The sequence below is a fragment of the Atractosteus spatula genome, chromosome 7 (genome assembly GCF_055471065.1).
Source record: "Atractosteus spatula isolate fAtrSpa1 chromosome 7, fAtrSpa1.hap1, whole genome shotgun sequence".
NCBI lineage: Eukaryota > Metazoa > Chordata > Actinopteri > Semionotiformes > Lepisosteidae > Atractosteus > Atractosteus spatula.
In genome coordinates, this window is record NC_142712.1 from 35,161,467 (window position 1) to 35,172,518 (window position 11,052).

General features: G+C 39.4%; 1 protein-coding gene across 1 annotated transcript; it reads left to right on the top strand.

The window, feature by feature from the left end:
• Positions 1-5,539: 5,539 nt before the first annotated feature.
• On the top strand, positions 5,540-11,052 carry bcas2 (BCAS2 pre-mRNA processing factor). Its single transcript, XM_088922265.1, has 7 exons — positions 5,540-5,648; positions 7,014-7,106; positions 7,698-7,768; positions 8,363-8,524; positions 8,782-8,832; positions 9,788-9,868; positions 10,073-11,052. Exons 1-7 carry the CDS (start codon positions 5,556-5,558, stop codon positions 10,197-10,199), a joined length of 678 nt encoding a protein of 225 aa, XP_088778391.1. The 5' UTR covers positions 5,540-5,555; the 3' UTR covers positions 10,200-11,052.

Consider the following 11,052-nt stretch of genomic DNA (forward strand, 5'->3'; position numbering starts at 1 on the left):
AAAGGAAAACATCTCTTTTAAACAAAGTCTTATGGGCAAGACATCAGAAGACTAAACAAAAATAGGATTAAAAAAAAAAGTTTAATTTTATTTCCATTATCTGAGACACCAGCTTCTGAAACATGTTGAAAATCAAACACTGTTTCAATTAAATGAAAATTAAAATACGTTTTTGGACTAAAGTTAAAAGTGTGGTGGTTTACAAAAATTCCTGCATGTTATAGACCATGTTGGTTTCTTGAATTTACCCATAATCGAGTATGATTCTGTGCTGATTTATATTGGGAAGCAGTGCTCATATACAGTAGTTTTACCCTCTTGCCTGACACCTGAGACCTGATGCAGCAAATTCTCATTTTCCCCATGTGTTTGCAAGAACGGCCTATTGTGGAAAGTTCAGGATGTCACAATTAGAACAGAATTCTGCAGACGAATACTTTCTAAACTTATTCCAGTATGCTTCCTATCTGCAGATTTGTCTTCAATTGTTCACAGTCAGTATAGTGTTATATCTGACTACAAGGAAACCCTTGTAATTCTAGTGAATTTATTTTCTCCTCTTCATCAAATAGCTGAGTGTTAATTGCTCTTCTCATCCACTCTGTTTTCTCTTATCTGTATAGCATATACTGGCCTTGCAGTCACATGATGCTAAGAGTTGTAATCACTGATTAATTGAGGCTGCCATGCTTCACAGTCCAGATCAATCAGTGTTGATATAATTCTTCAGCTCAGTAATTGACTCGTGATATAGCAGCTAATTGGGAAAAAAATGCAAACTGAAAATTCTTTTTAATTTTAGCCAGAACATTTTCTCCACTCTACCAATGGTTTACTTAAAGGAACCTGCTAGTTTTAAATCATGTTATGGTGGTTTCCTTGCACAGTATTTGTTCCATGCTACAGGCCAGAATATGGATGATAATTTTCAAAGTTATTCCTTATTTCAGTACAGAATTCACTCTTCACCCCCCTAATTCCAGACAAAATCCAGCAAATCATTCTAAATATCATTTTATGTAAAGAAAGAAATAACTTCACTCATCTCATCCATTGTCATGTTGACTCTTTGTAAGTTCTGCACTTTTTGATTTTTGGAATTTGAGAGAGAGTTCATATAAGTTCATTTAGTTTCTTGCCAGCCTGTGTGTAATGTACAGTATAGTGGGAACCCCTCAATGGCCAACTGTAATAATAGCCGCCTATAATACAATAAGGTATGAGTTTTAGAAAGATACCTCATTCTTGTCCACCTTTTATAGGCTACGGATCAATGAGACATTGTTTGGACATTGGGAAACAATGGGTCACTCCTGTCTCACTATACCCAACTGACCTACTGTATATTTATGACAAACCTGTACAGGGTGTCCACTGTTTAAATGGTGGGGGAACAAAAAACACTATTGGACTTGTAACGTTTAGGGGAAATATGGGGTCGCTTTCTATAACCTTTTATTTAATTTGTCTAGGACATTGAAAAAATGCTGCAATAAGGTGACCTGATAATCTCTTATGTAAAAACTTGCAGCAGTTGCAAACTAGTGTGGAAAGACATTCAGTTCCGGTTTGTTAAACAAAATGGCAGTGTTGTAACATTCCCCTAAGTTCAGATAATGTAGAAAAATGCTGTTTGTCAGCCAGAAGTCTTTAAAATGCGCTTGTGTACTCTCGTGAGAGAGATCACATCCCATTTTTAGAAGTTCCCAGGATATTGCTACTTTCTCTTAAATGTTAAAAGATCCCATGAAAAGAGGACAATCACTGATTGTAGCTTGCAGCACAAAAATACTTAAATGTTAGATGTCTCCTTTGTTTTTCCCTTGAATGTTTCTTGAATTAAATGGTTGAAGAACCATGAGCATTTAAACCATAAATTCCTGCTGTGCCAGTGTTGGCTGACAGAAGGAGCGGAAAAATCTCAGATGCCAAAGCACTCTCCTGACATGCTCCTGGAGACTAACACACCTGCTGGTTTATCATTGTTGATTAGCTTTTTACTTAAATTAAACATTAAGTGAACTGACCAGTTATTTGATTTGAACTTTGGAGGTTTGTTTTCTACAAAAAGTTTGGAGATTTGATGCTACTTAAGAAATTAAGGCTTTAAAAAGTTACCACCTGTGTTTTTGGAACTGAAAACAATTAAAGAGTTCAAATTAAACCTATCATTAGGGCTATTGAAGATTCAATTATTGGAATACTCAAGTGGGGGAAAAAAACAGCAGGTGTGTGAAGGCCGGGAACCCCTGTCCTACAGCTAGAACAGGAACTGACAGGAATTTCTTTTTTGTGTTACATATTGGCTGTGACACCCTTGATGCCTTGTCAAGCAACCACAGAGGTACCCGGGAGCTGTAGTTTCTTCTGTGCTCTCTGTGACAAGTGTTGTTATTTGAGATTTGCAGCTTTCTCCCTTCACTGTGCTACAGTGTGTTGCACAAATATGTATAAAACATTTGCCAATTCCCTAGTTAAAGGAAAAGGGATCTATATGTGATACAAAAAGCATTCATAGTAGTGAAAAGTGATTATAAATGTAATTCTAATTCATTTTTACCACTGGTTCCCTGCCTTTATCTGTCTTGTGTTTATCAAGAACACCCCGCTTTCTGCAGTAAATGAAACTGTGCTGAACTGTACTGTTTACATCTAGGCACTTCCTAGCTTGTGAAAATGTAAAACAAGTTGGGACCAGAAATGTGCATTTAAGAAGTCTGTGTCTGAGACAGCTTGCTTTGGCAAAAAAGAGAAACTTTGAAAGTTTCCATTCGGTTGACCAAATGGTTAAGTGGAATAAATTAAGTGCTTTGTGTGTCTTGCATTAACATACTGTATGTTTTGACTTCAGGATCTCTTGGACAACATTACCTGGACATGTTTTTATATTTAAACTTTTTAAAGCCAGAACCAGAAATGAGCTGTTGTTGTCTTTGCATCCTGGAACTGCCAGTTTTCTTCTGTACAGTTTTACATGTTTTAACAATGATGTCTGTAGAAGTTTCCCCAAAATAAACATTTTGTACAGTACATACCTCAGTTCAGAGCTTTATTGAATTACTGACTCCAGACAAAATGCATGTCCTCAGTGTACTGTGTACTGTAGCAAGTGTTTTTTATTAGGTTACAGATATTTTTTTGGGGGTGGGGGTTAATTTATTTCTTTTCCCTTGTCACATTTTTCCATCCCACACATCCTCGGCAGCACTGCCCTGCCCAGCAGATGCAGTGTGAAACAGTCTTGCAGGAATGGGGTTGTGGTACAAAGTAGAAGATATCCTGAAATGTGGATTGATAAAATGACACAGTAAACCAATACTGAAAACAGTTCCCCAAGAAAGACAGAAAGTTTTCAAACAAGAGGAGGTCATTCAGCCCATCTAGCTTTTGTTAGTAGTTAAGTGATCCAAGTATTTTGTTCACCATTTATGTGAACATTTATGTGTCCCTACTGATTTCAGAGCAATGATATCTTTTATATGACACTGACCAAAATTGTATTCTACATGAGGCCTTACTAGCATACCCCAATCGGATTTTATTGTAAAATCCCTTTATTTAATTTCAAAGCTTTTAACTGTATATACTACACTTTTGCTTGCTTTCCTACATTGTCTGGAAGATGTATTGTAAATAATGTATCAACATGAACACTTAAGTCTTTTTCCATAAATACCCTCTTCTAGCTTCCCAAAATGTTTCCCATTTTGCATTTATAGTTTATTTTTACTACTTGCATGCAGAAACCTGCACTGCGTTACACATGCCAGGTGTTATCAAAATATTTTTTAATTTAATTTACTGTTTCTGCAGTGTTTGCTAAATCTAATTTTTAATCATCTGCAAATTTGACAATTAATTATAGATCATTGATATAAACCAAGAAGGACAGGGGTTTTAGTTCAAATCTGTGTGATAGTCCTTAAATTACATCACCCAAATTTGAGTATTCAACCCTTATCTGTATCTTTCTTATTATTATATCTGTACCCATTACTGTTCAACAATTCTTTGTTCTGAAGAGCACACTCTGTTGATAACCAAACTTTGTGAGGTTTTTTAGAGGTCACGGCACCTCAAATGCACATCTGAATGTCATATCCCCTTTAACATAGGTCATTATCCTGGAGGTCCACATACATTTTTCAGCATTGACTGAATGCTTACATAAAGATTTCAATATAGACATGGAAAAAGTACAATTGTTTGTGTGTAATTTAATCAGAATGTGTTTATTTAGTATGACTTAGATGAAATTCAGATCACACTTTAGGAGCAATTAATGCAGGAATATAGATGATTCCAAAGGGTCTGCTCATAGAGTGTAGATGGGCTTGGAGGACAGACAGGAGACCAGAATTAGATAAATGATTCTCCATCATTTTCAATTTGCCAAGTTTCTGTGATTCCATCCATCCATCCATTTTCTAACCATTTCTTTCAGTTCAGGGTCACGGGGGAGCAAGAGCCTATTGCAGCAAGCAACAGGCACATGGTAGGATATGCTCTGAAAGGGACACCCGTACATGCCAGTCTCTACCACAGGAAGACACAGACACACACTCACACCGAAGTCCAATTTTCCCAGTCTATTAACCTACAAGTATGTCTTTAGAATGTGGTAGAAAACCCACACAACCATGGGGAGAACATACAAACTCCATGTAGTAAGCACCACAGGTCCGGCATTGAAGCCAGGGCCCCTGCTCTGTGAGACAGCAATGCTAACCACTGCGCCTCCATGCCACCCTTCTCTGATTCCAATAACATCATCATTTCTTGCTAATGTAGTAGCTTCTATCTCATCTAATTGGTTTTTGATAGTCCTAGCATTAAGGCATAAGCACATAATTGCCTGATTATTTTCTCTGTTTTTCCTTTTGGTTCTCTCTAGGTCTTGGCTCCCTAAGTAACGTCATGTTTTCTTTGGTTTCTCTCCTCTTTCATTCTAGTTTAAATGTTTCAGAATTTCTTTGTGGATTCTTTTACCAAGACGACTGATGCCCAGCTCTGTGCAGATGTCCTTTACCATGGAAAGATTTCCAGTGCCCCCAGAATCGTCTTCTGTACTCCCTGTACTCATTCTTGTGTTGTTTTAAAGGACTAACCCTTGTACATGTTCATCTTTGCCCAGTGCTGGTAGAATTACTGATTTTGTCCTATTCTTCAGTTTCTCGCCATGTTGTTGGAATTTGCTATGAATAGGAATCCCAGCTGAATTCTATGCTGTAATTATTTACTTGCTTTCACTCTTGCAATCGTTAGAAATTAGTGTATTTCTTATGTCCTCACGGTTTATTATATCTGCAGAGCTCCAACTCAGCACCAGCTCCACATATTGTAAAACGTACAATCTCTTTATGTAACCTTTTCTCCTTTGAAAATGGTTATCATCCTTTTTTCAAAGAGGTTTTAATTATCACTCTGTTCTTTGCGAATCACATTTTAGGGATTATCCAAAATGTTGAACGGCGCTTATACTCCATACCTTGCGGTGCAACAGTACATCATGACGTAGACGGGCACATGCGTATTTGAATGAGTGTGTAAGCAACATGGCGGGGACCAGTTCTGTGGCCGGTGAAGTTTTTGTGGACGCTTTACCTTATTTTGACCAGGGTTACGATGCTCCTGGTGTCCGAGAGGCGGTAAGAACTGTGTGCTTGAATTGTAAATTCAAAGGCTTGATTCTAGCAGCTGCTGGAGCAGTTGAGGAAAGCCAATCAGTCATTCGTGGTTAGAGGCAGGCACGCATTGTCTCCAGTGCCATCTCCCAAGAATGGTTTGAGCTTATAGATGGTTAGCAAGTGCTCGTCCAGAACATACAGAAACCTGCGACTCCCTCCCTTAAGTAGTTTTTTTTCCATGCATTCAAGCTCTATTTTCTTTATATTGTTGTTATATTTGTATAGGGCGACATTTGTTTTACGACACGACAATACAACAGAAACAGAACAACATTACCAACAAGGAATACAGGACAACAGTGTTTCAAGAGTAAAAAGTTATTTTACATTGGAACAAGCAAAGCTTTATTCCATGCTAAGAAATAGAAGAATAGAAACAACGTTTCTATTGTCTGGGAGTGCATAGGGGGTCTATTGCAGAGGCATCTCCAAGATGGAGGAGTGTGAATGCCATATCATCAAGTGAGACAGAATATAAAAATACTTTAAAAAGTGTCCATAGGCTATTGACAGTAGTGTCACACACTCCATGATGCTCTTAACTTTCTTTACAACCCTCTCTTTGTTTATTATTATCTTTTGAGAGAAATGTGTTCAGTATAGCCATAAAATAAGGAAGATAAACATTACCAGCAGAGGAAATGGTAAAATAGTGTTACAGGAGATAAGAATTACTTTGGAATTACTTTCTAAATTGTTTTCAAGAGAGTTTGCAGTGAGTATAAAAGATAAATTCTATTACTTTTACACCTGGGGACACACTCTGGGAGTTGGAGGCATTTAGGTTGATCTGATTTTCCTCAATGATTTTGCTGTTTATCTTCACTGATTTCCCCTACCTGTTACAATTTGCGGTAACGATGTTGCCGAGCCAGCAAGTGAGACTAGTATGTAAAGACGCTTTCAATCAAGTTTCCATGGGCTGTTCTCGGTGGTTTCGCATGGCTTTTGAACCATGACAAGGCAGGCTAGGGCATAAAAAAGTCGCACAAAGTTAAAGTGAAGAGGAGTGCGCTCCACTCCATTGGTAGTGGGTAGTTGTACAATATTAGTGATGCGGGCTGTTAACTTGCTGCTTGAAGAAATACTGAGTTCCAGTGCAGAGACGCATGATGTGAAATGAGAAAACATTATGAAGTGCTGCTGCCTGGAGAACAGTGTGCTTATGACCGTGTTCTGTCGTGCCATGCTTGGGGTTACCTGATAAAGAGAGTTTTCTGTATTCCGTGGTCCTGGAGTAGTGCCGAGTCATCCTGCGTCGTCCTGGTGACAAGGTTGGGTATAAGGAAAGTGGGGTGACTGTTTTGAATAATCCTGTCTTCTCAGGCTGCTGCTTTGGTGGAAGAGGAAACCCGCAGGTACAGACCCACTAAAAATTACCTGAGTTACCTGCCCACACCAGACTTCGCTGCATTTGAGGTGAGTGTACGACCCCCATTGAGGCTGGAGCACTGCAGGCCCACACCAGCATGCTGTTGTTGCTGACTCCAAACTAACTGAAATGTGACTACTGGGGGCTCAGTGGAAAAGGGGCCGGCTGTTCTACATGGTCCCTTGGTGGGGCACCTCCATCAGCCATTCTCTTCCCTGCCAAGGTTGCATCTCTTTGCCTTGTAGTAAGAAAAACAAATTCTTGGGTTATCTTTGCCTGGAGGTTATAAGGTCTAATGAGATCTATCCCATTTGTTATAAAATGGGATGAAAGTTTTGTGAGAGTCACAATGTTATATTGGGAAGGCTTTTGTTGGCTACATCTCTTGCAACTTTCATCCCTGTCATCGAATGTGCAATAGATGACATGAAAGCTCTCACTTTGTTGCATTATTTGAACTCTTTGCCCTTTATTTCTTTCCTCTCTGGTATATTCTGAAATAAGTTTTCTGGCTGTTTTGATGCAAGAGGCACCATGAAACAGAAGTGATAAAGAATAGCCTGGCCTGGTTAAGAATACCGCAGTGCCACGGTCATGTTGGTGCAGAGAATTCTTGTCTAATTCTCTTCTCTCAACAGACCGAAATAATGCGCAACGAGTTTGAGAGGTTAGCAGCCCGACAGCCTATGGAGCTCCTCAGCATGAAGAGGTACTGTTTCATTTGGACACCTATGCTTTTGATTTTTTTTTTCCTGTGGTCATCCTGCAGAAAGCATTTTGGTTATACATTGAAAACTTGCTCTTTCATTTTTTTATAAGAATTTATGCTTTTTCAATTGAAACTTCAGGCTCCCTGTTTGTGGTCTGGTAAGGAGAAGAGCATCAATTCGGAATGTGTTTGTATACAGTACCAAGGACATGGAGAGGATGTGGGGAAGCCAGTACATGTCAGCAGTAAGGATAGGTGTGCACTGGCAGGCCACTCTTCTACAGTTTTTATTGGTTTCTTTAAATCAGTAGCAAATGACTTGATATCACTATTTATATTCCTTGCTTCATTAACAAAATAGTTTGCTGTTAAGCAATATTCGCAAGGTATCAAACTCCTCAAATGAGTTTCGTTTGAGGTTTCACAATTATTTTATTTTCTTTTTCACTTGTTGTTTTTCAGCCTCTGTACGCCATTTATATTTCTAATACTTCATTTCTGTTACTTTGCTTGTGGGTTTGTTGGGAATGTCTAATCAGGCCAAGGGTTTGAGTGCAGTTGTGCTGAAGCCGTGGCGTTGTTTGATCTGGACAGGTACGAGCTGCCCGCTCCCTCTTCGGGTCAGAAGAATGACATCACAGCCTGGCAGGATTGCGTCAATAACTCAATGGCCCAGCTGGAGCACCAAGCAGTGCGGATCGAGAACCTGGAGCTCATGTCCCAGTATGGCAGCAACGCCTGGAAGGTCTACAATGAGTGAGTGATGATGTGAAACAAGGGCTGTAAAACCTTCTATTTTGCACTTTAAATCCAAGAGGGCGGTAGAGAACATAACAGGCTGGGGACTGGCTATCATGCCTGAGCAGGAGAGAGGAGTGTAGAGTTTATCATATCCTCCTCACTTGTTTTCTCTTTCACATCCTCTCTTTCGATCCTCGCTTCCTTTTCCACCACTAACGAGACAAACCAGTGATGTGACCTTTTTGATCACTTGTATGTGTTTTTTCTTACAGAGACCTGCTGCACATGATTGAAATGTCTCAGAAGGAGCTGCAGAGATTGAGGTGAGGCCCTTATTTTATCGTCTCTCCTTATCCTGTTGCACCTGTGACGTCTCCTTCAGTGGTAGTATAAAAAAAAGTGTAATACTGGTTGGGTTATTTAACATTGTTAGCCATTGATAGCAACACTGAATAACGGACTGAAATGCAGAACATTATACTTAAATCGTATGGTTTGGAAACAAACTGAAGAATGAGTCAAAACAGCTTGTTCATGTGGCCAAATGATACATCATGAACAAATCTTACCATGTCAGTATGGAAAGAATGGATAGCAGCATGAAATACTATAAATTCATTATCACAACTCACAGATTTTCTTGTAACCATCCTGATGAGCAGTTGGATCTAAAAGCATGTTTGTGCTGCTTTCATATGAAGTCATTTTTATTACAGAGCTTGCTTTTGGATATTTCTTAAAGAATTGTAACAGACAGATTGTTACCAATCCCTTTTCAACTTGGGGATCTGCTTTTCAGGTCTTCATAAGGCACTTGGATTTTATCCAATGTTCTGTCTTCTGTAGTTACTGTTCTGTAATCAAAGCAACAGATCATCCAGTATAGCCATTTTCATCTGTGACTGCAGAAAATGCTTGTTGAGCTTCCTGTTTTAAACAGATTAGCCTTTGAGGACCACCAGGAGTCCTCCTGTCCCCAATGTGGGAAGGAATGAGGTTCACAGCAGAGCAGGACAGCACTTCCTCACCCCCTGGGCTTGTGAAGGGGAACTGAGCCAAAACACAACTTGGCTTAGCCTGGATTTGAATCAAAACATTTCTGGTGGTTGAATGTAGAGTGATTTCTACATTGTGTTTTAAGAAATCTGATGCTTGTCTAAGTCAAAGTGTAAAAGCCTAACTTTGTTGCTCTTACATGCTATCCCGTCAAAAAGGGATGTCGTTCAGCAGTGTTGATTTGTGTTGAATGTAATTTTGCATTTTTCCTCCCCATCTCAGGAAGCAGATTCAGGATCTGAACTGGCAGAGGAAGAACGAGCAGCTGACGGGAGGTGCAAAACTGCGGGAGCTGGAGTCCAAGTCAGTACCCATGCTAATGTCTTCATAGTCACTGACACAGCAAAGTGCTTAAAGCCACCGGATATTTTTACAGAAGCAGAAAAAAAGTATTACTTTGTTGGAGCCTTAAACAACCTTAACCTTTGAATTCAAGAAAACGTAGACTGATCAAATGAATCTATATTGAATAAGGTTGTTTACTGATATGACCTTTGCTCTTTTCAGCTGGGTGTCACTGGTCAGCAAGAACTACGAGATTGAGCGTGCCATCGTCCAGCTGGAGAACGAGGTGTACGTGCTGAAGCAGCAGCAGGGAGAGGAGAACAAGGAAAACATCCGGCAGGACTTCTGAGTCGTGGAGCCAGCACTGCACACAGGAACCCCAAAGCAATCAAACTGGAATCCAACAGGCTTCACTTCCAGTAGCTGGACAGTGCTCTCACTTTCCCCATTGAGTTCCTTACCTTGTTTTAGTATATGGCCAGAAGGTGTCAGGACTTCAAGATTATCGCCTTTGGACAGGATTTTATCTTGGGCAGTTGCTTTTCTATGTAGTTGCACCCCAGATGTTGAAGGAGGTCGGCTATTTATTAAGTATGATGTTTGACAAACTGCCCTCTTCTTAGTAATACCTCTTATTCAGTGAATTTACTCTGTGAATTTGTATAATTGGGGTTCTAGGTTTGCAGTGAATCAATTTGAAATAGTGTCATGGGTTTAATCAGCAGCTGAATGTTTTAATAATCTGCACCTCTGTAAGATGGCTGGCTGTGTACTGTCTTTTCTCTGCACCCTGCAGGTCTGCCACTTGAGCAGAGGGATTGCTGGTGTTCACTGCTTGTGTTCTCTTGAGCAGAGACAGGAGTGTTGCCTTTCTTTCCTGCCAGCCTTTGGAAGAGCTTAGCTGATAGGAAGTGGACTTTATTGATTCATGATTGCACAAGACCTTTAAATCTCACTTCTTCAGCAGTCCTTTTTAATGATTTTTTTGGTTTGAAAAATGAATTCTCACTTTTTATACTATAGGTAGCAAGTTCTGAAAATGACCAAATCCTTTTTGTTTCAGTGGATGGTTTATATCACTAACTCTTTGTAAACTAATAAAGCTCAGAGTCTGAAGCAATGCTGAAGCTAAATAGTCATGGCTTTTGGCTCAGACATATTTTGAAGTTTATTTCTTTGTAATAAAAATCTCAAAATTTAAA

What these genes read in the sequence shown, in the direction of transcription:
- bcas2 (XM_088922265.1), top strand. Translation starts at nt 5,556, where the DNA reads ATGGCGGGGACCAGTTCTGTGGCCGGTGAAGTTTTTGTGGACGCTTTA. An exon ending in GAGCTCCTCAGCATGAAGAG is followed by an intron (nt 7,769 to 8,362) that starts GTACTGTTTCAT and finishes TGATCTGGACAG; the next exon opens with GTACGAGCTGCCCGCTCCCT. An exon ending in GCCTGGAAGGTCTACAATGA is followed by an intron (nt 8,525 to 8,781) that starts GTGAGTGATGAT and finishes TTTTTCTTACAG; the next exon opens with AGACCTGCTGCACATGATTG.